We start from the raw sequence: 24132 nt of genomic DNA, 5'->3' as shown, positions 1-24132 counted from the left end.
CTTTTGTCGTAAAGCCTTTTTGAAATCGGACACTGTGGCTGGATTTACAACAAGTGTATCTTTAAAATGGTGTAAAATACTTCTATGTTTGAGGAATTTTAATTATGGGATTTCTGTTTTGAATTTGGCGCCCTGCAGTTTCACTGGCTGACAAGGTGGGCCACATATCCTAGTGAGGTTAACCTATTTCTAGCGCATTTGATATTACCTATATGGTGCAAATTGCTGGGAGCATGGCTGGCAAGTGAGCTGCGTCACATATGCCTAAAATAACATTGTGTTTGGGAGCAGTTCTTGCGGTAGCAGGCGGGAGTCGGACAGAAAGCCAGCGGGTGCAGGTAGAAGCGGGATAAAGAAATCGGTTTGGCGCAGACCTCTACTGTGCACCATGACAGTTTATTGCTGTTTATTACCGTGTCAGTGTGAAAAGTCCGGAATTAGCTATGGAAACTGACAGATCAATAACGTTACATTGCCATACTGAGTAATAAAAATTCACATTGCACATAAATAACATCAAAATCAATCTTCAATTGTTCGGCCGATGGTTTCATTCAGGTTTAGTGTAATTGAGGCAAAAAGAATAGCTAATGTTTACCATTTGTTGGCCAGCTCTCTCTAACTGTACATCAACTGGTGAAAGCTACCCAAGTTAATTTACTTCTGTTAAAATGTGACTAAACAAAGACTACAAAACATGTCCATACAAATAACAGCTGTTAGTAATAATAGCCACTTCATATCACTATCTGACAGATCGCTAGAGGCTTGAGCTGACCTGGCTGTGGTAGCTAGTGTTGCCAATTTATTCACCTCAGTCGAGAGGGGACGAAACATTAGCTAACGTTACACGTCAGTAATAGCTCAGCACTGTGAATAAACACACGTTTTTTTTCTGTTAAGTTAAACAGCAGTTACCTTGCCAGCCACATCAATCAACTGAAGAGTAGCCAGTTTCTGCTCTTCTTGCATGACCCGTCCCGTGCCCAGTGAAAGTTGCGCCCCTGGAATCTGTTATTCAATGCATCAACAGGAAAAAGCTACCCAAGTTAATTTACTTCTGTTGAAACGGTGGATGAATACTCTCAAATTAAAGCTGACAGTCTACACTAATCTCATAATGGCTCCCCAGTGGCGCAGCGGACTAAGATGCGTCACTACAAACCCTGGTTCGATCCGGGCTGTATCACAACCGGCCATGAAAGGGAGTCCCATAGGGCGGCACACATTTGGCCAAGCGTCGTCCGGGTTAGTGGATGGTTTGGCCGGGGTAGGCCGTTATTGTAAAATAAGAATTTGTTCTTAACTGACTTGCCTAGTTAAATAAAATAGTTTCAAATCAAAAGTGCTGGAGTACAGAGACAAAAATAGTCACTTTCCAAAAACTTTTGGACCTCGCCGTATATACTCAAATGGCCTATTTGTTCATGAAGATGTTTTCTGTTTCACTATACAGTTGGACCGCACAGAGAGGGTAGAAAACTGCCAGGACCCCGAGTTCTCCAAGAAGCTGCTCCTGGACTACCACTTTGAGAAGGTGCAGAAGTTGAAGTTCGGTGTCTATGACATAGACAACAAGTCTGTCGATCTGAAGGATGATGACTACCTGGGGGGGTTTGAGTGCACACTGGGACAGGTGAGGATCTAAGAATGTGTGGACCAATTTGTCCGCATCCTTATTATACATTGTGCACTTTTTTTTTTCTTCTGAAGTGTAAACTTAACCCAATGTTATAGAATTTCTATACGAATGATGGTGTGCCTCCAACAACCAACCATTTTGCCTTTCAGATTGTGTCCAGCAAGAAGTTTACCAGACCTCTACAACTGAAGAAGGGGAAGCCTGCAGGAAAAGGCACTATTACTGTAAGTATTTAACTGGCTGTGTAAATGTTGTGATGACAAACATAAGGCTAATGCAAACACTGTCTTGAGATTATCAAATGAGTTCTCTAATTTGTGTTAAATTATGTGTTTTATAGATTACTGCTGAGGAGATAAAGGATAACAGGGCCATAGTGCTGGAGGTGGAGGCTAAAGGCCTGGATAAGAAGGTACAATAGAGGCACTTCTCAGTGCAGTCTTTTCAAATGGAAAGTGGCTTACTTTATTAAGATGTAATAAACAGTTCTGAATTCTCTCCCACCCATTATTTATTCCCCAGTGCTCATGGTTGTCTCTATTGCAGGACTTGTTTGGGAAATCTGATCCATTCCTAGAATTCTTTAAGCAAGGAGATGATGGCAAGTGGCAGCTAGTTCACAGAACAGAGGTATTTATCACCATATTTGTTTGGGATAGCTGCAACCCAATATGTTGAACAAAGACTGGGTATGTCAGAAAGAAAGTAGGCGCACATGTAATTGGTTTCTTTCAGTTCTTGCCAGCGAGTGCAGAGATTCGGGCAGACACGGCTGTAGAGAGGAAGGCTCATCGAAGTTGGTGAAACTCAGAATGAACGTTGTAAAATCACTCATACATTGGAAAAACATTGCATGTATCTTAACATCTTAATGTTGTGTTGTGAACATTTGACATCTATCGCGTTTAATTGCTACCGAGGGCAAGGTAAAATATTAAACTTGTCGATGTCCAGTTTCTAAACACCAATAGCAAGCTTGCTCAAGGGCCGACTTAAGAGTTTGCCTGCCCGGCTACAAGTTTGTTGACGAGCTGGTGACAACCAATTTACGAAGTAAATCGGGAAGAAATGGCCTACAGCAGGATTTTTCAATTCCGCTACTGGAGGGCTGAAACTTTTTTTTGTTTCTACCTGATCGTTAATTGCACTCAACTGGTGTCCCAGGTCTGAATCGGCCCCTTATTAGAAGGAGTGGATGAAAACCCAGTAAGTGTTTTGGCCCTTCCGGACTGTCATTGAACACCCCTGGCCTACCTTCATACCACTCTGATACCAGCACATTATATCAGCAGTGTCAAATTAGGATACACTGGTTGCTGATCTTCATGTTGTCACAATTGCTTTTTGGGGGGGGGTGCGCTGTGTATGGGAACTCAACTGCTTTAGTAGTCATGCTTTTCCTCAAGGAAAATGACTACGAGACTGAATACTCATCGGGTGTTCATGACACAGAATACTGGTAATAAATTGTCATGTTTTGCTTCCATAAAAGTTTTAGTTGTGTATGTGATTTAAAACTGATTTAGCAGTTATTCGCCATTAATTTCCTCAAGGACACAGAACAAAATAGGCTAATTCACGCGCATTTCACCACCCACGTTTCTTTTAAAATGCCCGCTTCTTTCCACAAGCCCACCACTACTCTGAGACCAGTCCAGAGTACAGCTACCTATTTTTGTAATGAATTCTGTCTGATGAAGTTGTTTTCACCAGAACAGCATGTTTGAAACGTTCTCTAATAAAGTAGTATTTCTTTAATGGAGAGAGTATCGTGCCTGACCTTATTTGTCTATATTGTTATTTTGGCATGGTGCAATTGTAATTTTTATTTGTTGTGACTTGTTTCTCTCAGCCATTTGTGACCCATTTCAAGAAACTAGGTGTATGTTGTGGGTCACTACTTCACAGAGCCGTTTGAACAAACTTTTTGTTAAATTATCACAATTCGTTTTTTTGGAAATGTAAGTTCACGTTCGAGAAGGCATGTGCCTTAATAACAAACTTGTATGCCATCTGTAAATACGAATACAATTGTTAAATTACGAGTCTAGTTGGTTTAGCCAAAGAAAAAGGCAGCAACCTTCGCGCTGGCCATGATTGGCTGAGATAATGAGTGAGCTGGACATGCTGAGAGATAATTTTGGATTGGTCTGCCATATAACACGCTTCTGTCTATTTGAGCTAGTCAGTCTGTATAGGTAATCCTAACGCAGCTTTTTTTATGTATTGTGTTTTAAAACTGCATGTTGCTCTCTGAAATCAGTGGAATTCAAGTATGATAGTTTCCAGATTACATCTTCAAACTAAGGGCAACCATGGCATCCGACAGGAGACGGGTCCAACCATGAATGATAGTCTGGCTAGCTACATTGTCAGATATTACATGTTTCTAATTTTGACAGAGCCATTTACTTGGCTAGCTATAGCCTAATGTTAGCTAGCTAACATTGAAACTGGTTGGTTCGCTACCTGCAGATTTCATGCAGGGTAGTAACGTTGTGATTATGGTTCATTGTTTACCAATCTAGCTGGCTGGCTCGCTATATGCCCTTATTATTTGTATCGCAGAGCTATTTGCTTAGCTAGCTATAGCTTAGTGTTAGTTAGCTAACATTGAACCTGGTTGCTTAGCTACCTGCAGGGTAATAACATCATGAGTTGTGATTTATGGTTCATTGTTTAGCTAGCTAGCTACGAACGCTCAACACCCATTGAATATGGCCCGTGCCCGTAAACTCATCGGCCAGAGCGTGCACGATGTTGGGCTAAAGCTTAAGAGGGTGTGAATGATGCTGAATTGGTGTAGACAAAGAACAGCTCTCCAGGAGAAGTACCAAAACATTCAAAGGACATTTTCTTAAAAGTGAGTTTACAAACATTCAAAGCAAAATCACATTCCCGTTGTTTCTCAACTGTAGTGTGTGATATACCATTTTGTAGCTCTGAGTCTCTACTGGGGTTGCACATTTTGGGGAATATTCAGAGGTGGAAACTTTCCGTCGGAATTAACGGAAATATATGCAAATTAATATAATTTAAATGTAGATGTTTATTGCATTGGAAATGGAGACAGAAACCTAAACCTTTTACCTTATCATAAGTAGACATAATTGCAAATGATTCAATCCTTCCAATAGAAATAAAAAACAATTCAGTTACCAATTGAACTAATTAAATGAGTTGACTCTTCACATGGGATGATTTCACTGAACAACAAAATTGAATATTGAGTGATCCCCCAATTATCCATTGCATCTCCCAAAAACATTTTCAATATACATCTGTAAAATGATAGAGGAAGACAACCAAAGCTTTAGTTTCTAGACTCGGGCTTCCATGTCTTCTCCCCGGAGCTCCTCAATGTCCACCTCTTGAACATCAGACTGAGGCCTCATCTTCAGTCACTTTCCAACCTTGTTGAGGATGACTCGTTGTCAGGCTCAAAAAGCCTAAAATTTGCCCGGATGGCAACCAATTTTTCAGCCCTTGTATTGGTCAGCCTGTTGCGTGCTTTAGAGTGTGTGTGTGTGTGTTCCCAAACAAGGACCAGTTGCGCTCTGAGGCGGCTATTGTTGGTGGGATTTGTAGGATGATGGAGGCAACAGGGGAAAGAGTCTCAGATCCACACAGTTCCTTCCACCAGGTGGCTGATGAGATATGTTGGCACGACTGCCATATTGCATCTCCATCCCAAAGCCCTTGCTTGGAAGTGTACTTCGCCAGACTGCCAAGAACCTTGCCCTCATCCAGGCCAAGGTGGCGAGACACGGTAGTGATAACACCATGGGCCTTGTTAATCTCTGCACCAGACAGGATGCTCTTGCCAGCATACTTGGGGTCCAACATGTACGCTGCCACGTGTATGGGCTTCAGGCAGAAGTCTTCACGCTTTTTGATGTATTTCAGAACTGCAGTTTCCTCTGCTTGGACCAACAGTGAAGTGGGCAGGGCAGTAGGATTTATTCTCTTACATCTGCAAGCAGAGTCCGAACATCAGACAGGATGGCATTGTCTCCCTTAAGCTGTGCAATGGCTACTGCTATAGGTTTCAGGCTGCTTACCACTCTCCCAAAATACATCATCCAGGAGGATCCTCCTGGTGGGGCTGTCCATATCGGCACTGTGACATGGCCATTTCTTGGAGAGACTCCTTCCCCTCCAGGAGACTGTCAAACATGATGACAACACCACCCCAACGGGTGTTACTGGGCAGCTTCAATGTGGTGCTCTTATTCTTCTCACTTTGCTTGGTGATGTAGTTTGCTGCTATAACTTGACTCTCTTGTAGAGTGTAACCATTGTTTTCAGTGCCATGATGTCCTTGAGGAGCAGATTCAATGCATGAGCAGCCGATGGGTGTGATGTGAGGGTAGGACTCCTCCACTTTAGACCAAGCAGCCTTCATGTTTGCAGCATTGTCTGTCACCAGTGCAAATACCTTCTGTGGTCCAAGGTCATTGACTGCCTTCAGCTCATCTGCAATGTAGAGACCGGTGTGTCTGTCCCTTGTGTCTGTGCTCTTGTAGAATACTGGTTGAGGGGTGGAGTTGATGTAGTTCATTATTCCTTGCCCACAAAAATTCAACCACCCATCAGAGATGATTGCAATACAGTCTGCTTTCTCTATGATTTGCTTGACCTTCACTTGAACTCTGCATCCAGCAAATGAGTAGATAAAGCATGTCTGGTTGGAGGGGTGTATGCTGGGCGAAGAACATTCAGAAATCTCTTCGAATACCCATTGCCTGTGAGCATCAAAGGTGAACCAGTTGCATACACAGCTTTAGCAAGACATTCATCAGCCTTTCTCTGACCTACGTTCCTCCATTGAGTCAAAAAAACGTGAGGACCATGAGCTGTTGCTATCGATAAGGTGTCTTCATCATTTTTACCTCAAATAGAAGTAGAGGGACTTTTGTCAGAGGTTGCTTGTGAGCACCGAGGGAACTTTATGCACTTGGCCAGATGATTCTGCATCTTTGTTGCATTCTGCACATATGATTTGGCACATTATTTTCAAATGTACACAGCTTTTCATTCTACATTAGCTGCAGTGAAATGTCTCCACATCAGATAGTGCCCGTTGCATTTTCCTGTAAAGATTAGAAAACAATGAGTAAAAAAATAATAATACAATTCCATGTACAGATAAATAGTTAAGCAGTTAGATTTAAACAACTCTTTTGTATGAAATGTTTTAAAATAAAAGGTGAATTAACACTCCTCATTTAGCAGGCTCAAGCGAGCTAAAACCCACATGGTAGCAAAAACTAACTAGCAGAAAGTGTTAAGTTAGAAATGATTTAAACACTTTGCTGTAGGCTACTCTTTAACAGTTAACAAAAATGAATGTATGTCATATGAAATATATACACTCCACCCAGTATTGTAATCAAAACTTACCAGAAAGCATGTAGTCCTTGGCTCAGACAGTGTAGTGTGGGCTTAAAGCATCTCATTAGTGTGCAAGATCTTGAGAATCAGCTGTACATGTGATGGAAGAATGCACTGTGCATGCAAAGGGTTGCAATTCCATTGAATTGGGGATAGTTTAACTAAAATATGCCACAAGACCTAGAATTGCCTTATGTGTATCCCACAAAAAAGGTTCACTGTTAAGATAACTTTTTTGACGAATTTAAGCAAAATTTGCAGAAAGTTTCCGACGCTTTGCAACCAAGTCTCTTTTATCCAATGAAAAAAATATATATAATTTAAAAAATACAATTTAAAATTTTGTTACATAAGACCGATTTGAGCCGGTCAGTCACATTTGAACTTTTTTTTATTTTACATTCTCTTTGTATTTATTTTGTTAGGTTGTCAAGAATAATCTGAGTCCGTCATGGAAGAAATTCACTGTGGCTCTGCAAACATTCTGCAACTGTGACATGAGCAAACCAATCAAGGTATGAATAGCTAAAAGACCATGGCATTTGGCAGACCTGCACTAGCATGTAGAGAACTTTCAGAGCTTATGGTGTCCTATAGAACCTGTTGAATTAGATATTGTGACAACAAAAAAGTTGTTTTGTCTTGATATAACCTACAGCCCTATTGTTATGGTATCTCTGACCTACTGTAGCCCCAGGGCTTACCTATGTGTCTGTTACTGGCAGGTCACTTGTTACGATAAGGACGAAGACACCAGTTCAGATATGATAGGCGAGTTTACTTGCACTACCCGCCAGCTTTTGGATGCTAAAGACCGTGCGGTGAGCCAAAGAGAACCTCTCTGTCCTTTTGTCTCTCTTAAACTCCCTCTCTCCTGTCCCCCTTCCCCAGGTCCACTGCTCTGATTATGATAGTGATGGCTCGCATGACCTTATCGGTGTTTTCCAAACTAATGTGTCTGAGCTGCAGAAAGCTGCCCATGGTTCGCCGGTGAGACCATGTATTTTTCTTCTAGCACTTTTACTTTTTGCTTGCCTTACTATTAAGCTGCTGTCTCTCTATTGGTCCCACTTGACATTAAATTGTAAAGATACCATCTTGCATGAATTTAGTTGTTTTGTGTAATTGTATCCCACTACACAGTAACTTCACTAATTACTCATTTATATATATTTTTTTGCCAGTTTCTGATTACAATTTAATCCTTGTTCTGTGCCTTTACAGTATAGATACCATATGCATTATATATTAACTACGTGTAAGAGCTGAGCAGCTTAATGTAAAGTGTTTCTGCCTCATGTATCTAATCATGGTGATGGTAGTTTTGTATTTGAGGAAGTTTTATATATTGCCCATTGTGATCAGGTGGAGTTTGACTGTGTCCATCCAGAGAAGAAGAAGAAGAAGAAGAGTTACAAAAACTCTGGAGTAATCAGTGTCAAGGGCTGCCAGGTAGGTTATAATTATACTGAACAAAAATATCAAATGCAACAATTTCAACGATTTTACTGAGTTACAGTTCATAAATGGAAATCAGTGAATTGAAATAAATGAATTAGGCCCTAATCTATAGATTTCACATGGGTGGGCCTTCTCCAAATTGGGTGGGTCTATGCCCTCCCAGGCTCACCCATGTGAAAACCATAGATTAGGGCCTAATTCATTTATTTCAATTGACTGATTTCCACCCACTGGGGTGCCAGCCTCAGCCAATCAGACCATTCCGCAGGTGAGGCCAGATATGGAGGTCGTGGGCTGGCGTGGTTGCACGTGGTCTGCGGTTGTGAGGCTGGTTGGACATACTGCCAAATTCTCTAAAACAACAGAGGTGGCTTATGATAGAGAAATTAACATTCAATTCTCTGACAACAGCTCTGGTGGACATACCTGTAATCAGCATGCCAACTGCACGCTTCCTCAACTTGAGACATCTGGCATTGTCTTGTGACAAAACTGCACATTTTAGTGTCCTTTTATTATCCACAGCACAAGGTGCACCTGTGTAATGATCATGTTGTTTAATCAGCGTCTTGATATGTCACACCTGTCAGGTGGATGTATTATCTTGGCAAAGGAGAAAATCTCACTAAAGGGATATAAACCCATTTGTGCACAAAATTTGAGAGAAATGTTTTTTTTGCATATGGAACATTTCTGTGATTTTTTTTAAATTTCAGCTCATGAAACATGGGACCAACACTTTAAATGTTGCGTTTATATTTTTGTTCACTATAATTGCACAGTAGCTTATCATTATCCCTTAGATTTTACCCTATTTTTAAAAGTTGATACTTCTAAAGCAAATTGTAATTTCCCCCTAGATACAGGCACAGTACACATTCCTGGACTATGTCATGGGAGGTTGCCAAATAAATTTTACGGTAAGTGCAGGCTCTTCAGATACAATCAGAAGTAAGGGGTTGAAGTTTTGTTTATTAGCTCATGTCTAAAACTCAAGCAATATGTTTGATGGATTGAAAATGTGTGATGTGGTTGTCCCACCTAGCTATCTTAAGATGAATGCACTAACTAAATCGCTCTGAATAAGAGTGTCTGCTAAATTACTTAAATGTCAAATGTAAACGGCTGAGGGATGGGGCTGGAGAAATGTAACCACTCTCAAAATAGAGTACATATTTTACAGCAATTACAAACAATTGATTAAAACAAGCTTATATTTGCGGTTCTGTTGTGGTACGGCAAATAGACTAAGCTCAAGAGGCATTTACAAGTTCTTTAAGAATCAATGGCTAGATCTATAAAATTCCAAAATTTGATGTACCATTCCCGGATTGCTTTTTGTACCAATTGGACCATCACTCATGGTTCCTATATTTTTCTAAGGTGGGCATTGACTTCACTGGGTCAAACGGCGACCCTCGCTCTCCACAGTCCCTGCATTACCTGAGTCCTGATGGTCTGAACCAGTACCTGTCGGCCACATGGTCAGTGGGCCTTGTGGTCCAGGACTATGACACGTAAGAAGAACTTTCTGCTCAGTAGAACGCCGAAGAGGGAGAGACCATGAGTAGATTTAATAGATGGCTAAATTCAGATTCCCTACCCTTCTCCTCAGTGTACACTTGTTCACCACCCACGCATTTAAAATAAATTATCTGGTGTAACGAATATGGTGGGTACGCTCTCCAGCCCATGCTGACACCAGTCCAATGCTGTTAAATTTATGAGAGGAAGAGGGAACTGCACATTTTGGGGGAGAGGCAAAGGGAATCTGAATACAGCAACTGAGATGAATAAGAGCACATGTCTTGACTTCCTGGTTGGGCAGATTTAGGTCATGGAAATGTTTAGCCCTAAGGATCATTATAGAAATAACAATTTGGTAGAGGCGTGGACCTAAATGGACTAACATGGCAGGTTTGGCCTGTTACTCTGACTCTCTTGTATTGAGGCGTGGACAACATCCCTCCATTGTTTTCATGGTCATTGTGATAGTCTACTCAAATCTCAAGTTATATGCGCTTCCTCAGTGACAAACTCTTCCCTGCCTTTGGATTTGGAGCTCAAGTGCCCCCAGACTTCAAGGTTAGATAAAAAATAAATAAAAGAATCATGGGTAAATATTTCAGGAAAACACGTTTTATAAATTAGTAAATTGTTGTGTTATTAACCCTGCAGGTATCCCATGAATTTGCACTGAACTTCAACCCAAGTAATCCTTACTGTCAAGGTAAATATTTCCCTTCTGTGAAGTGTGTATGTTAATATAATCCATGTCCATCAGCATGACTATCACCTCATGTTTATTAATCTAACCTGTTTAGATTAAATTAAACCATACTCTGCCTGTTGTTGGTCAAGATGCATAATGATTTATTCATTCATTTATTTGCCATTTTAAACATATAAACCTACAGCGCCCATACTCAATACGAACAACACAGAATTGATTTTCCTCTGTCAACCGAATGCGCCGCTTAGTTCTTAGAACCGTGGATATGTGTGTAACCTCCAATATCAAATTGTATTTGTCACATGCGCCGAATACAACAGGTGTAGACCTTACCGTGAAATGCTTGCTTACATGCCCTTAACCAACAATGCAGTTTTAAGAAAAATACCTAAAAAAAAGAAAACAAATGGTTAAAGAGCAGCAGTAAAATAACAATAGTGAGGCTATGTACAGGGGGTACCGGTACATGTGCGGGGGCACCGGTTAGTCAAGGTAATATGTACATGTAGGTAGAGTTATTCAAGTGACTGCATAGATGATAAACAGAGTAGCAGGAGCGGAGGGGGCACAATGCAAATAGTCTGGGTAGCCATTTGATTAGATGTTCAGGAGTCTTATGGCTTGGGGGTAGAAGCTGTTTAGAAGCCTCTTGGACCTAGACTTGGCGCTCCGGTGCCGCTTGCCATGCGTTAGCAGAGAGAACAGTCTATGACTAGGGTGCCTGGAGTCTTTGACAATTTTTAGGGCCTTCCTCTGACACTGCCTGGTATAGAGGTCCTGGATGGCAGGAAGCTTGGCCCCAGTGATGTACTGGGCCATACGCACTACCCTCTGTCGTGCCTTGCGGTCGGAGGCCGAGCAGTTGCCATACCAGGCAGTGATGCAACCCATCAGGATGCTCTCAATGGTGCAGCTGTAGAACCTTTTGAGGATCTGAGAACCCATGACAAATCTTTTCAGTCTCCTGAGGGGGAATAGGTTTTGTTGTGCCTTCTTCACGACTGTCTTGGTGTGCTTGGACCATGTTAGTTTGTTGGTGATGTGGACGCAAGGAACTCTCAACCTGCGCCACTACAGCCCCGTCGATGAGAATAGGGGCGTCCTCGGTCCTCCTTTTCCTGTAGACCGCAATCATCTCCTTTTGTCTTGATAACGTTGAGGGAGAGGTTGTTTACCTGGCACAACACGGCCAGGTCTCTGACCTCCCTATAGGCTGTCTCGTCGTTGTCAGTGATACCACTGTTGTCATCTGCAAATGTAATGATGGTGTTGGAGTCGTGCCTGGCCGTGCAGTCATGAGTGAAAAGGGAGTACAGGAGGGGACTGGGCACGCACCCCTGAGGGGCCCCCATGTTGAGGATCAGCCTGGCGGATGTGTTGTTACCTACTCTTACCACCTGGGGGTGGCCCGTCAGGAAGTCCAGGATCCAGTTGCAGAGGGAGGTGTTTAGTCCCAGGGTCTTTAGCTTAGTTATGAGCTTTGAGGGCACTATGGTGTTGAACTCTGAGTTGTAGTCAATGAATAGCATTCTCACATGGGTGTTCCCTTGGACCAGGTGTGAAAGGACAGTGTGGAGTGTAATAGAGATTGCATCATCTGTAGATCTGTTGGGGCGGTATGCAAATTGGAGTGGGTCTAGGGTTTTTTGGGATAATGGTGTTAATGTGAGCCATATCCAGCCTTTCAAAGCACTTCATGACTACAGGCGTGAGTGCTACGGGTCGGTAGTCATTTAGGCAGGTTCTTGGGCACAGGGACTATGGTGGTCTGCTTGAAAAATGTTGGTATTACAGACTCAGTCAGGGACAGGTTGAAAATGTCAGTGAAGACACTTGCCCGTTGGTCAGCACATGCTCAGAGTACACGTCCTGGTAATGCATCTGGCCCTGCTGCCTTGTGAATGTTGACCTGTTTAAAGGTCTTACTCACATCGGTTGCGGAGAGCGTGATCACAGTTTTCCAGAACAGCTGATGCGCTCATGCATGTTTCAGTGTTACTTTCCTTGAAGCGAGCATAGAAGTAATTTAGCTCGTCTGGTAGGCTCGTGTCACTGGGAAGCTCTCGGCTGTGCTTCCCTTTGTTGTCTGTAATAGTTTTCAAGCCCTGCCACGTCGGAGCCGGTGTAGTACGATTCGATCTTAGTCCTGTATTGACGCTTTGCCTATTTTGATGGTTTGTTGGAGATTATTGCGGGAATTCTTATAAGCTTCTGGGTTAGTCTCGCTCCTTGGAAGCGGCAGCTCTACCCTTTAGCTTAGCGCGGATGTTGCCTGTAATCCATGGCTTCTGGTTGGGGTATGTACGTGCAGTCACTGGGAACGACGTCATCGAAGCACTTATTGATGAAGCCAGTACCTACTGTGGTGTACTCCTCAATTCAATCGGAAGAATCCCGGAACATATTCCAGTCTGTGCTAGCAAAACAGTCCTGTAGCTTAGCATCTGCTTCATCTGACCACTTTCTTATTGATCTTGTCACTGGTGCATCCTGCTTTCATTTTTGCTTGTAATCAGGAGGATAGAATTATGGTCAGATCTGCCAAATGGAGGGCGATGTATAGTTTTGTACATGTCTCTGTGTGGAGTAACAGTGGTTTACATTTTTTTTTTTTTTTTTTTTTCCTCTGGTTGCACATTTAACATGCTGATAGAGATGAGGTAAAACGGATTGAAGTTTCCCAGCATTAAAGTCCCCGGCCACTAGGAGCGCCACCTCTGGATGAGCATTTTCCTGTTTGCTTATGGCGGTATACAGCTCATTGAATGTGGTTTTAGCACCAGCATCGGTTTGTGGTGGTAAATAGACAGCTACGAATGAGTTACTCTACCTTAGGTGAGCAAAACCTTGAGACTTCCTTAGATATCGTGCACCAGCTGTTATTTACAAATATACATAGACCGCCACCCCTTGTCTTACCAGAGGTGGCTGTTCTATCCTGCCGATGCTGTACGTTATTCATGTTGTTCAGCCACGACTCAGCCAAGATATTACCGTTTTTAATGTCCCATTGGTAGGATATACGTTCTTGTAGTTCGTCTACTTTATTTTCCAGCGATTGTACGTTGGCCAATAGTACCGATGGGAAAGGCAGATTAGGCACTCGTCGCTGGATCCTCACAAGGCACCACAATCTCCTTGTGAATGTTGACCTGTTTAAAGGTCTTACTCACATCGGCTGCGGAGAGCGTGATCACACAGTTTTCCGGAACAGCTGATCCTCTCATGCATGTTTCAGTGTTACACGCCTCGAAGCAAGCATAGAATTCATTTAGCTCCTGCGAATGACAGGTATGAGGGCCTGTTTGGGTGTCTGCAGTAAATCCCTCATCAAAATCATTAAAGAAAAAATAGTTGTTCAGTTCAAGGCGAGTAATCGCTGTTCTGATGTCCAGAAGCTTTTTTTCGGACATAAGAGACGGTAGCAGCAGTATTATGTACAAATTAGTCTTCTGTTTCCATCTACGACACTCATAAGCTTTGCACGGCTCGTTATAAGGGAGTGTGACGCATCCAGAGAATGACTGGGGAATATGAATTGATTCTCCACAGAAGATAATACACAGATTGTCATCCCTGATGTTTTCCTAAACTTTCCAATACCTTTTCTAATGCATTTCAATCACTTCAAAGCATATTGACTGCCACTGTTAAAGCAATAGTTCATCCAAAATGTTTGGGCCAAATTTCTCTTACCTTGAGTTGTCTGTAGACCACGAGTGACAGCATCCACAATAATTAGTTGTTTACTTTTGCCACTGCCATAATGAGTTAGCATTATTAGCATTGTCCAAAAATGAATGTAATCCATGGTACTGATGGCAAAGCTGCATTGCAAGCGCCTTAAACTGTTTGGTAGCGTTGATACTCTAAGAACCTTTTCATGTTATTTTCCCCACGGGAATGTAGTTATTTTTGCAGTAATATTCCAATGGTCTGATAGATTCACACCCCTGGCTTGATTGAACTATGTCTGAGATCCCAATGGAAGATTCAAATTACAATGCAATACAACTGTATTGTCCATGTTAAAGCAAACAACAGAAACAGATGTGATGTGAGACTACAGAAGAAAAAGGGTTGTTTTGAGTAACAAAATTCCAGCAATTATTTCATCAGTATGCACGTAAACAAATCCCTGCAAACTCCACTAACTACCGAATTTAGTTTAAAGTGTTTTTTAGGAAATTTCTCCTAATGCAGCTTTGCTAACATCGGTACCATGGATTACATTCATATTTGTGGACAATGCTAACCATGCTAACTCCTGGCTTTGGCAAAACAGATTATTGTGTTCTGGCCTACACACATCTCAAGGTAAGAGACATTTGACCCAAACTTATATTTTGGATGAACTATCCCTTTAACCTCTCTTGGGCACGTGAGATGGTAGCGTCCCATCTCTTCAACAGCCAGTGAAACTGCTGGGCGCCAAATACAGAAATACTCATTATAAAAATTCAGAAAACAAAACATATTTTATATAGGTTTAAAGATTAACTGCTTGTGAATCCAACCACGGTGTCAGATTTAAAAAAATAAAAATAAATTTAAAATTAAAAAAAATGCTTTGTGGCGAAAGCATACCTTAAGATTATTTGAGAACATAGCCCACTAGACAAATCATTACAAACAGTAGCCAGCCAGGTAGAACAGTTACACAATTTAGAAATAGAGATAAAATGAATCCATTACTTTTGATCTTCATATGGTTGCACTCAGCAGACATTAATTTACTCAATAAATGTTCCTTTTGTTCGATAAAGTCTCTTTATACCCAAAAACCTCAGTTTTGTTTGCGTTTTCTTCAGTAATCCACAGGCTCAAACGCAGTCAAAACAGGAAGACAAAAAAATCCAAATTGTATCCGTAAAGTTCATATAAACATCGTTTGACATGTTTCTATACAAACCTCAGGTTGTTTTTAGCCTAAATAATCGATAATATTTCAACCGGACAATAACGTCGTCAATTTAAAAGGTAAACAAGAAACGCACTCTCTCGGTCTGGCGCAGGAAAAAGCTCTGTGACACGGCAGGGTCCACTCATTCAGACTGCTCTTACTTAATTTATCAGAATACAAGCCTGAAACAATTCCTGAAGACTTGACATCTAGTGGAAGGCATAGAAACTGCAATTTGAGTCCTAAGTCAATGGATACTGTATTGGCATTGAATAGAAAACTACAAAATCAGGTTTTTGCCTGCCAAATCAGTTTTGTTATACTCAGACACTATTTTAACCGTTTTGGAAACTTTAGAGTTTTCTATCCAAATCTACCAGTTATATGCATATCATATATTCTGGGCCCGAGATGCAGGCAGTTTAATTTGGGCATGCATTTCATCCAAAATTCCGAATGCTGCCCCCTACCCTAGAGAAGTTAAGTCCTTGTCCGTTGAAGGCCATTGGTTCAGTGTACCTTTGTCATACAGATAACTATGCAACCACTTTGTTCTTCAGCAATGTCACAACTTTGCACTTTCTTTGCATATTTTCAGTCAAGTTTAATGTTGTACTAAAATATTTTTTTTGTTTTTAATTCATTTAAATATCTAATTAGTCTCATTTGATGTATTTACCAGTATTCCTCAAAAATGTTAAGCAAAAACATGTAACCCAAGTCATAAAATGTACAATATCCATCCAGACCGTTGCCGCATAGGAAATGTGTGTGATTGAACCTTCCCAAATAGTATTTTGAGTATCACTGACCTACAGTATATACACCAGTTCAAGCTCAAACTGTGGCCCTGTGTGTTGCAGGGGTCCAGGGGATTGTGGAGGCCTACCGCATGGCCCTACCTCAGGTGAAGCTCTACGGTCCCACCAACTTCTCCCCCATAATCAACCACGTGGCAGGCATCGCGTCAGGGGCGGCACAGCAGAACAACGCATCGGTGAGTCTAGACCACAGGCAACACCTCTTCCCCTCCATCTCATTAAAGGTTATCTTCACTTTTTCGGCTTACCTTTTAAAATAGACTATAACAATATAATACATGAGACTTGTATAGCGCTTTTCAAGGACCCAAAGTCGCTTTACAATTGTAGAAATTAAACAAAAAAACATCAGACTAAACAAAAACATGAATAAAGAGGGGTGGGCTCCAGGAAGGACTTCGGCCCATTCATCATCCACAAAGGATACTACAGCTGGCTCGGGTCCATTGGGCCCCACCGCCCTTCGATCCTTGAGGGGTTTGCAAAACCACTCAAGGGGAAAGAATGGCCGGACCTCCTCCGCCATTGCCCCAGCTGTTGTCATTGGCAGCTCTATTGGCCCACGAGTGTGAAAGATTCAGCAGGCTACTGGCATTACACACTTGGCTAAAAGATTACTGTAGCTCTGTTGAAATCACTCTTTATAGATAACTTTGACACCTGGAAACAGAAGATGCTCTACAGCAGTGGTTCCCAACCTCCAGTTGCGTCCCCACACACACACACACACACACACACACACTATACAATGCATTTATTAAACATAAGAATTCGTTTTTATCACAACCCGGCTCGTGGGAAGTGACAAAGAGCTCTTATAGAACCAGGGCACAAATAATAATAATCAATAATTTGGCTCTTTTATTTAACCATCTTACGTATAAAACCTAATTTGTTAATCGAAAATTAATGGGTTACAGGTTAATGAGAATGGTGTGCTTGAAAAGATGCACATAACTGCAATGTTGTATTGGAGAGAGTGTCTTAAATCATTTTCCACACAGTCTGTGCCTGTATTTAGTTTTCATGCTAGTGAGGGCTGAGAATCCACACTCGCATAGGTACGTGGTTGCAAAGGGCATCAGTGTCTTGCCAAGGCAGGATACTCTGAGCGCAGCCCAATCAAGAAATCTGGCAGTGGCTTCTGATTTAAATTACATTTTCACAGATATCGGTAAGTGGACTGGAGGCAGGGCATGAAAGGGATAACGAATCCAGTTGTTTGTGTCATCCGTTTCGGGAAAGTACCTGCGTAATTGCGCACCCAACTCAAGTGCTTCGCTGTTTCACATTTGACATTGTCCGTAAGCTTGTTCATTTGCACACAAAAAATCATACAATGATGGAAAGACCTGTGTGTTGTCCTTGTTAATGCAGGCAGAAAAGAGCTCCAACTTCTTAATCATAGCCTCAATTTTGTCCCGCACATTGAATATAGTTGCGGAGAGTCCCTGTAATCCTAGATTCAGATCATTCAGGTGAGAAAAAACATCACCCAGATTGGCCAGTCGTGTGAGAAACTCCTCGTCATGCAAGCGGTCAGACAAGTGAAAGTTATGGTCAGTAAAGAGAACTAAGCTCGTCTCTTAATTTAAAAAAAAAAGTGTCAAACTTTGCTCCTTGATAACCAGAATTTTTCTTAATTCCCTAGTTAAATAAATAAAAATGTGAGCCGTTCTTGCCATAATATGGATTTGGTCTTTTACCAAATAGGGCTATTTTCTGTATACCAACCTTACCTTGTCACAACACAAGTGATTGGATCAAACACATTAATAAGGAAAGAAATTCCACAAATTAAGGCACACCTGTTAATTGAAATGCATTCCAGGTGACTACCTCTGGTTGAGAGAATGCCAAGAGAGTGCAAAGCTGTCAAGGCAAAAGGTGGCTACTTTGAAGAATCTCAAATATAAAATATATTTTCATTTGTTTAACACTTTGGTTACTAGATGATTCCATATGCGTTATTTCATAGTTTTGATGTCTTCACTATTATTCTATAATGTAGAAAATAGTTTTAAAAAATACTGTATGTAAATGTGATATGTGAGAATATATTTTTTTAAGTTTGAAAAAATGTCTAAAGCTGTTTTTGCTTTGTCATTATGGGGTATTGTGTGTAGATTGAGAGAAAAAACACAGTTTAATCAATTTTAGAATAAGGCTGTAACGTAACAAAATGTGGAAAAAGTCAAGTGGTCTGAATACATTCCGAAGGCACTGTGTACAAACATGATACAAATCAGACATTTACAATACAAGCCTACTCAACAGATATGAACACAGTGGAAAGCAGGAAGATTTGCCATGTCTAGTTCATTTCAAACTAAATCAAATTTAACAAACTTTTCTGTCCTCTTAACTTCCCTCAGCAATACTTTGTCCTGCTAATCATCACCGATGGCGAGATCACGGACCTGGACCAGACCCGGGATGCCATCGTCAAGGCCTCACGGCTGCCCATGTCCATCATCATCATCGGGGTGGGTGAAGCAGACTTCAAGGCCATGGAGCTGCTAGATGGAGACGACGGCGTACTCAAGTCCCTGAGTGGCGAGCCCGTGACCAGGGATATTGTGCAGTTTGTGCCCCTCAGACAGTTTGCCAATGTATGTTTATTTTAATCTGCAGTTGTGTCATTGTGAAATGTGTTGTCAGTACCACACCAGTTTGGCGAGGATTCACAAGTGTACATCACTTTAGTCTGTATCAGTGGGTAGTGTGGCACCATTCCATAACACTTTGGCGAGATATTGACAGATTTTACATACTTTTCTATCTTGAATTTATTTGTATATTTTGTTGCACTGCTATTGGAGCTCTTTCCTTCTCACTGTCCTTCCGCCCTCTGCAGGCCCCTAAGGAAGCCCTCGCCCAGAGTGTCTTGGCTGAAGTGCCCAACCAACTTGTGTCCTACTTCAAGATGCTGAAACTGGATCCAGTCAACATTCCTGCCCTCAAAGCTTAGTGGAGCAAGCAGAAATGCAGCACTTTTCATTCCTAGCCACTTGAGGGAGCCAGCACACCCCACCACACAGGGTTATGAGTATGCCCACTATCGGATGTGAAAATCCTGAAATGATTTCACTGTCAATGCTCATTTTGCCTTTTGATGCCACTTATGACAATTCTGACCATATATATATATATAATTTTTTCTAGTCATAGATATTTCTCATTCTTTGCTGCTTCAGATATTCTTCTTTCATTCCTCTGGAAGTAACAAGGAGTTCAAGAAGGGTGATGTTAAAAAAAATAGTGGAAAGGAGAGCTTTAAATAAAGCTAAAATAATATTGCATTTCGTGAAATGCAGCTTCAAAACATTTGATGAAATAAAGTAGGCTACTCGCGTAACAAATAAAGTTTGAACTCCTCGATCAGACCAAGAGATTATTTGCGTTTTGGTACACAAACACATTGTGTTGCAGTGCGTTCTGTGTGGCGCATACATGGATTTATCCAACGTATGCATTAAATTGTATTTGTAGACTTGACGGAAATAGTAACAAAGGGTGAATGTTGAACTTTTGTTGCACACATCCAGTAAAACAATTGTATTACGTAATGAAAAAAGTTTGACCTCCAGAATTGATTATGCAGCATTGATGCAATGATGCTGTAGGTCTGATCAAGGCGTTACTGGTGGTACATCTTCAAAATAATAATGGCTACAAATGCTTAGAGCATGCACCGCACGTTACATGTTTCTAAAGGCTTCTGCATGCTTTGGTTCGGCTGGCACCTAGCAGAAATCGGCTAGGTGAACTGAACGAGTGTGCTTACATACTCCTTTAAAAGACCTTCGCTTGAAAAAAAGCAGCGATGGTACTGTTTGTACAACTTGAGACTCCGTAGCCAGTATACACTTCCTCAAAATAGTCAGAAATAATCTAAGATAACTGAAGAAATGTCATAAATTTTTACTTCGTTGAATGACAAACATTCCTGTTGACCAATGACTGACGAAGGGGTGTAGACTTCGGCTACTGAAATTCAGCTTGCCTCCAAGGTTTTTTTTGTGTGCGAACAGGAGAAAAAAACCTTGCTAAAGACCAAAACGAACAAAAACAGTCAATGTCGTCCTAATATATGCACACACACTATACCGAACTGTTTCGGATGGGAAGCATGCGGACGCCTTTTGTCTCGTGTGGCCAGCCTTTCAAATCCCGTATTGGAAGTCTGGCCATCTTCAAATTTGGATTTTCGAGTTTGAAGTGGCTGCATTCGTTTTGTATCTTGTGCATGTTCACGTGTTGCAAGTCAGAATCTCTTTGGAACTATACCAAACTCCAATTTAGAACCTCAGACTTTAACACAATAATGTGTTTCTTAGCAGTATTCGTTTGTTTGTAGCCTACTTTTTTTCCTTAGGGGATACTTCTCTTTATTTTCATTGCAAAGACGCTTCCTCCGTTATAGAGGTTAGGCAGGGTGATTCTACGTTATCAGTGCAAACGTCTTCATTTCCTAATTGTGTTTATTACATCATGGCCATTATCACTCCATCACTCGGTATTCCACCACTCAAACTTGAATACTTGTGCATGACTTTTTTCACTGCTTATTAACCTTTATGCAATGTAGTTTTTTATGATAGTGTATGTCACATTATGAGAGCTGGTATTATACACCACCTTGCACTTAATATGCTTAAAGTGTATACGTCACAAATGCCAAAATGTAAACATAACTGGAGACAAAGTCATTTTTGGAGGCATGACGCTACAGTATAGGTAGCAATAGGATTGGTAGCTAGCTAACTCTAAATCTCTAGCGAGCTAGCTGTGAAACGAAACTGATGTGGCTCCAGTAATGATAACATTTTGACATTTGTAACGTATCCAATTTAGAATGGTATTCTCATGCTGGAGATTATTTAGAAATGTATGCTAAATCATATTAATCTGCATGCTATGGATTGCTAAAGTTTTGTACCGAAGATTAAATGTGCCTTAATTAGAGTAGTGCTGTAGAACTTCTCACAAATTGTTTACTACCCCCATTTGAACACCATATTATCAGGAAATTGCTATTGATCCAGATGTTAGATGCTTTCGCCTATTCTATTTTCTCCCTAAAACAATGGAAACTAAAATGATAGATTTGAGAATGATGTTATATATTTAAATGAATTAAATCTAAGTGGCTGTGTTGGAGGATACCCCTTTTGATTAGAACATAACTTTGCCTACATATTTGCCCATGGTAGAAATGGTCAGAATATGAATATTTGACCGGAATGACCAACCGTTCAGGAGATAAAGCTCCACAAAGTTTGCCCATTTTGCTATTTCCCCCCCCCCCACCCACAAGTCATGAGACATCCATATCTTGGTCATTGATGTAATTTCAAAGCATACAAACAGGGTTGTTGTTTTTTTAATGTTAATTAACAAAACGTGTTTTTCTTGTGTTATGCTGTAGTTTATACCCTATTTCACATCAAATTAGGTGTTTGTGTTATGCCCACCATTGGTTGAAACGCAGTATACTAAAATGTGAATTAACATTTCAACTTCCAAATGGTACCATAAAAATTGTTGCAGGTCCACCCATCAGACAATGTTGACATGAACAGGAATATCCATTGACAATATTATTTAAAACAATCTTCTATAGCAGGGGTATTCAACTCACCCTACAAGGTCCGGAGCCTGCTGGTGTTCTGTTATACATGATAATGAATTCCACACACCTGCTGTCCCAGGTCTAAATCAATCACTGATTAGAGGGGAACAATGAAAAAATACAGTGGAACTGTCTTTGAGATCCAGAGTTGAGTTTGAGGGTTCTATAGGAAATGTGTTAATCGTAGAAATATAGATGATCGAATAGACCGCTCAAACTAAACTCTGACCTGGGACTCCAGGTGTGTGTGTAATAAATTCCAGTAGAACAGAAAACCAGCAAGCGCTGGACCTCGTTGAGTCCTGCTGGAATAGACAGTCCCATTCATCGGTGTGAGAACCGGCAGCCGTCTTTGTGGTAGTAGTTGGAAGTTAAAATGTCAATTCTATTTAATACCTATGGCGTACCAGCTAAATTTGCAGTGGTCTGAAGGGATAGGTCCAATCTAGGAATTATATTTCTCTGTTTTAAATTACACCCTCCCTGTTATCAAGTGTGCTGTGTCACAACTGATGGTGGGGACAACACAAACACCACAGATTTTGTAAAATAGGGTCTCCTCTACAATATGTGAATATGAAAAACTCTTGAGTTTAGATAATTGACAATTATAGTTTTTTTTTATTTTAGAAAATATGAAACAACCTTATACTCTGAGACAGTGAGACGACCTAATGATGGCTGTTTTTCAAAGGGGTCTCTATTTCCTAAATGTGGTCTGCAATTATAATTAAGACAAATGTTCTATTTTTATTTTATTATTTTTGTAAATGAGTTCTCTGTATGCCATGAATCTGGTTTGCTTTAGTAATGTGCTTTTGAGGCCAAAGAAGTGGATTTGGGTGTAATCTACACATTTGAACAGAATCTTAATTTCACAGGGCCATGGGATTGATTTTGTCTTCGTTATACAGCAAGACGGTGATGTGCCATTTAGATCAGAAAAAACACACTTTCTAACTTAATGCCAAACAGTTGTGTCAAGTGTTTATCTTATCAGATACTTAATTAAGGAGCCAAAACAAATTATATAAAAATGAAATATCATTGTAACCAAGAGACCATAACTTTATCTAAGCCTAGCCATACCAACATTCAGCCAATTATATTTAGAATGCTTTCGTTATCACCCTTTCTGAAATATAGCTTTTTGCAACATGTTTTTTTGCATTCTGAAATAAATACATATTTCTAAATGATTTGCCTGGTTTTATATAAAAAAAATTACCCCTTTTTTCTCCCCAATTTTGTGGTATCCAATTGGTAGTTAGTCTTGTCTCATCGCTGCAACTCTCGTACGGAAGGCAGAGAGCCGTGCGTCCTCCGAAACATAACCCAGCCAGGCCGCACTGCCTCTTGACACAATGCCCACTTAACCTGGAAGCCAGCCGCACCAATGTGTCGGAGGAAACACTGTACATCTGGCGACAGTGTCAGCGTGCACTGCGCCCGACCCACCACAGGAGTCGCTAGTGCACGTTGGGACAAGGACATCCCTGCCGGCCAAACCCTCCCCTAACCCGGACGATGCTGGGCCCAATGTGCGCCGCCCTATGGGTCTCCCAGTCACGACCGGCTGCAACAAAGCCTGGACTCGAACCCAGAATCTAGCTAGCACTGTGCCACTCGGGAGGCCACTGCTTCCATTTTTTGTAATTAGTTGAAATGCTGTAGGTAGGACTACTCTTTCCTATTTATGAACTCAAACTCCATAGTCCCTGAACCTGATTTAGCTTTAAGCTTTTTTGTAAATGTCTTCAACACTAGATAACCATGCCCCTTTCAAAACATCAGTTAAAAGTAGATCGAATGCCTGGTTCACTCCTGAATTATCTGAAGACATTCGTAAGAGAAATATTGCCAGGAACATAGGCCTGGATTGGCGATCTTTTAGGCATCTAAGGAATCAATGTATGACTAATTAGAAAGGCTGATTTATTATGTAAGTACTCTTTCTGATGGTAAGGGGAATCTGGCAAATCTCTGAAGGATTGTGCTTCTTCCTCTGCTCCAACAAATTCATTCAGACTCTGGCCCCATTAC

The 24132-nt window shown here is 41.1% G+C and overlaps 1 protein-coding gene across 5 annotated transcripts in view; it reads left to right on the top strand.

Annotated features, from left to right (window-relative positions):
• Positions 1-23288, top strand: part of LOC111961354 (copine-3) — a 73688-nt gene extending 50400 nt beyond the window's left edge. For 4 of the 5 annotated variants that reach the window (XM_070444508.1, XM_023983552.2, XM_023983570.2 and 1 more), the window contains 14 exons: positions 1457-1636; positions 1792-1866; positions 1983-2054; positions 2189-2272; positions 7462-7551; positions 7928-8026; positions 8402-8488; positions 9358-9417; positions 9881-10014; positions 10528-10582; positions 10676-10727; positions 16497-16630; positions 18830-19066; positions 19312-23288. In XM_070444508.1, coding sequence (XP_070300609.1) covers positions 1457-1636; positions 1792-1866; positions 1983-2054; positions 2189-2272; positions 7462-7551; positions 7928-8026; positions 8402-8488; positions 9358-9417; positions 9881-10014; positions 10528-10582; positions 10676-10727; positions 16497-16630; positions 18830-19066; positions 19312-19425 — 1473 coding nt within the window. In that variant the 3' untranslated portion in view covers positions 19426-23288. Of the gene's footprint in view, positions 1-1456; positions 1637-1791; positions 1867-1982; positions 2055-2188; positions 2273-7461; positions 7552-7761; positions 7858-7927; positions 8027-8401; positions 8489-9357; positions 9418-9880; positions 10015-10527; positions 10583-10675; positions 10728-16496; positions 16631-18829; positions 19067-19311 lie in introns of all 5 variants that reach the window. The other variant, XM_023983561.2, reaches the window with a different exon arrangement.
• The last annotated feature ends 844 nt before the right edge of the window (positions 23289-24132 follow it).

This window comes from Salvelinus sp. IW2-2015, linkage group LG1 (assembly GCF_002910315.2).
Source record: "Salvelinus sp. IW2-2015 linkage group LG1, ASM291031v2, whole genome shotgun sequence".
Taxonomy (NCBI): domain Eukaryota; kingdom Metazoa; phylum Chordata; class Actinopteri; order Salmoniformes; family Salmonidae; genus Salvelinus; species Salvelinus sp. IW2-2015.
This window is presented reverse-complemented; position numbering and strand designations above follow the sequence as displayed.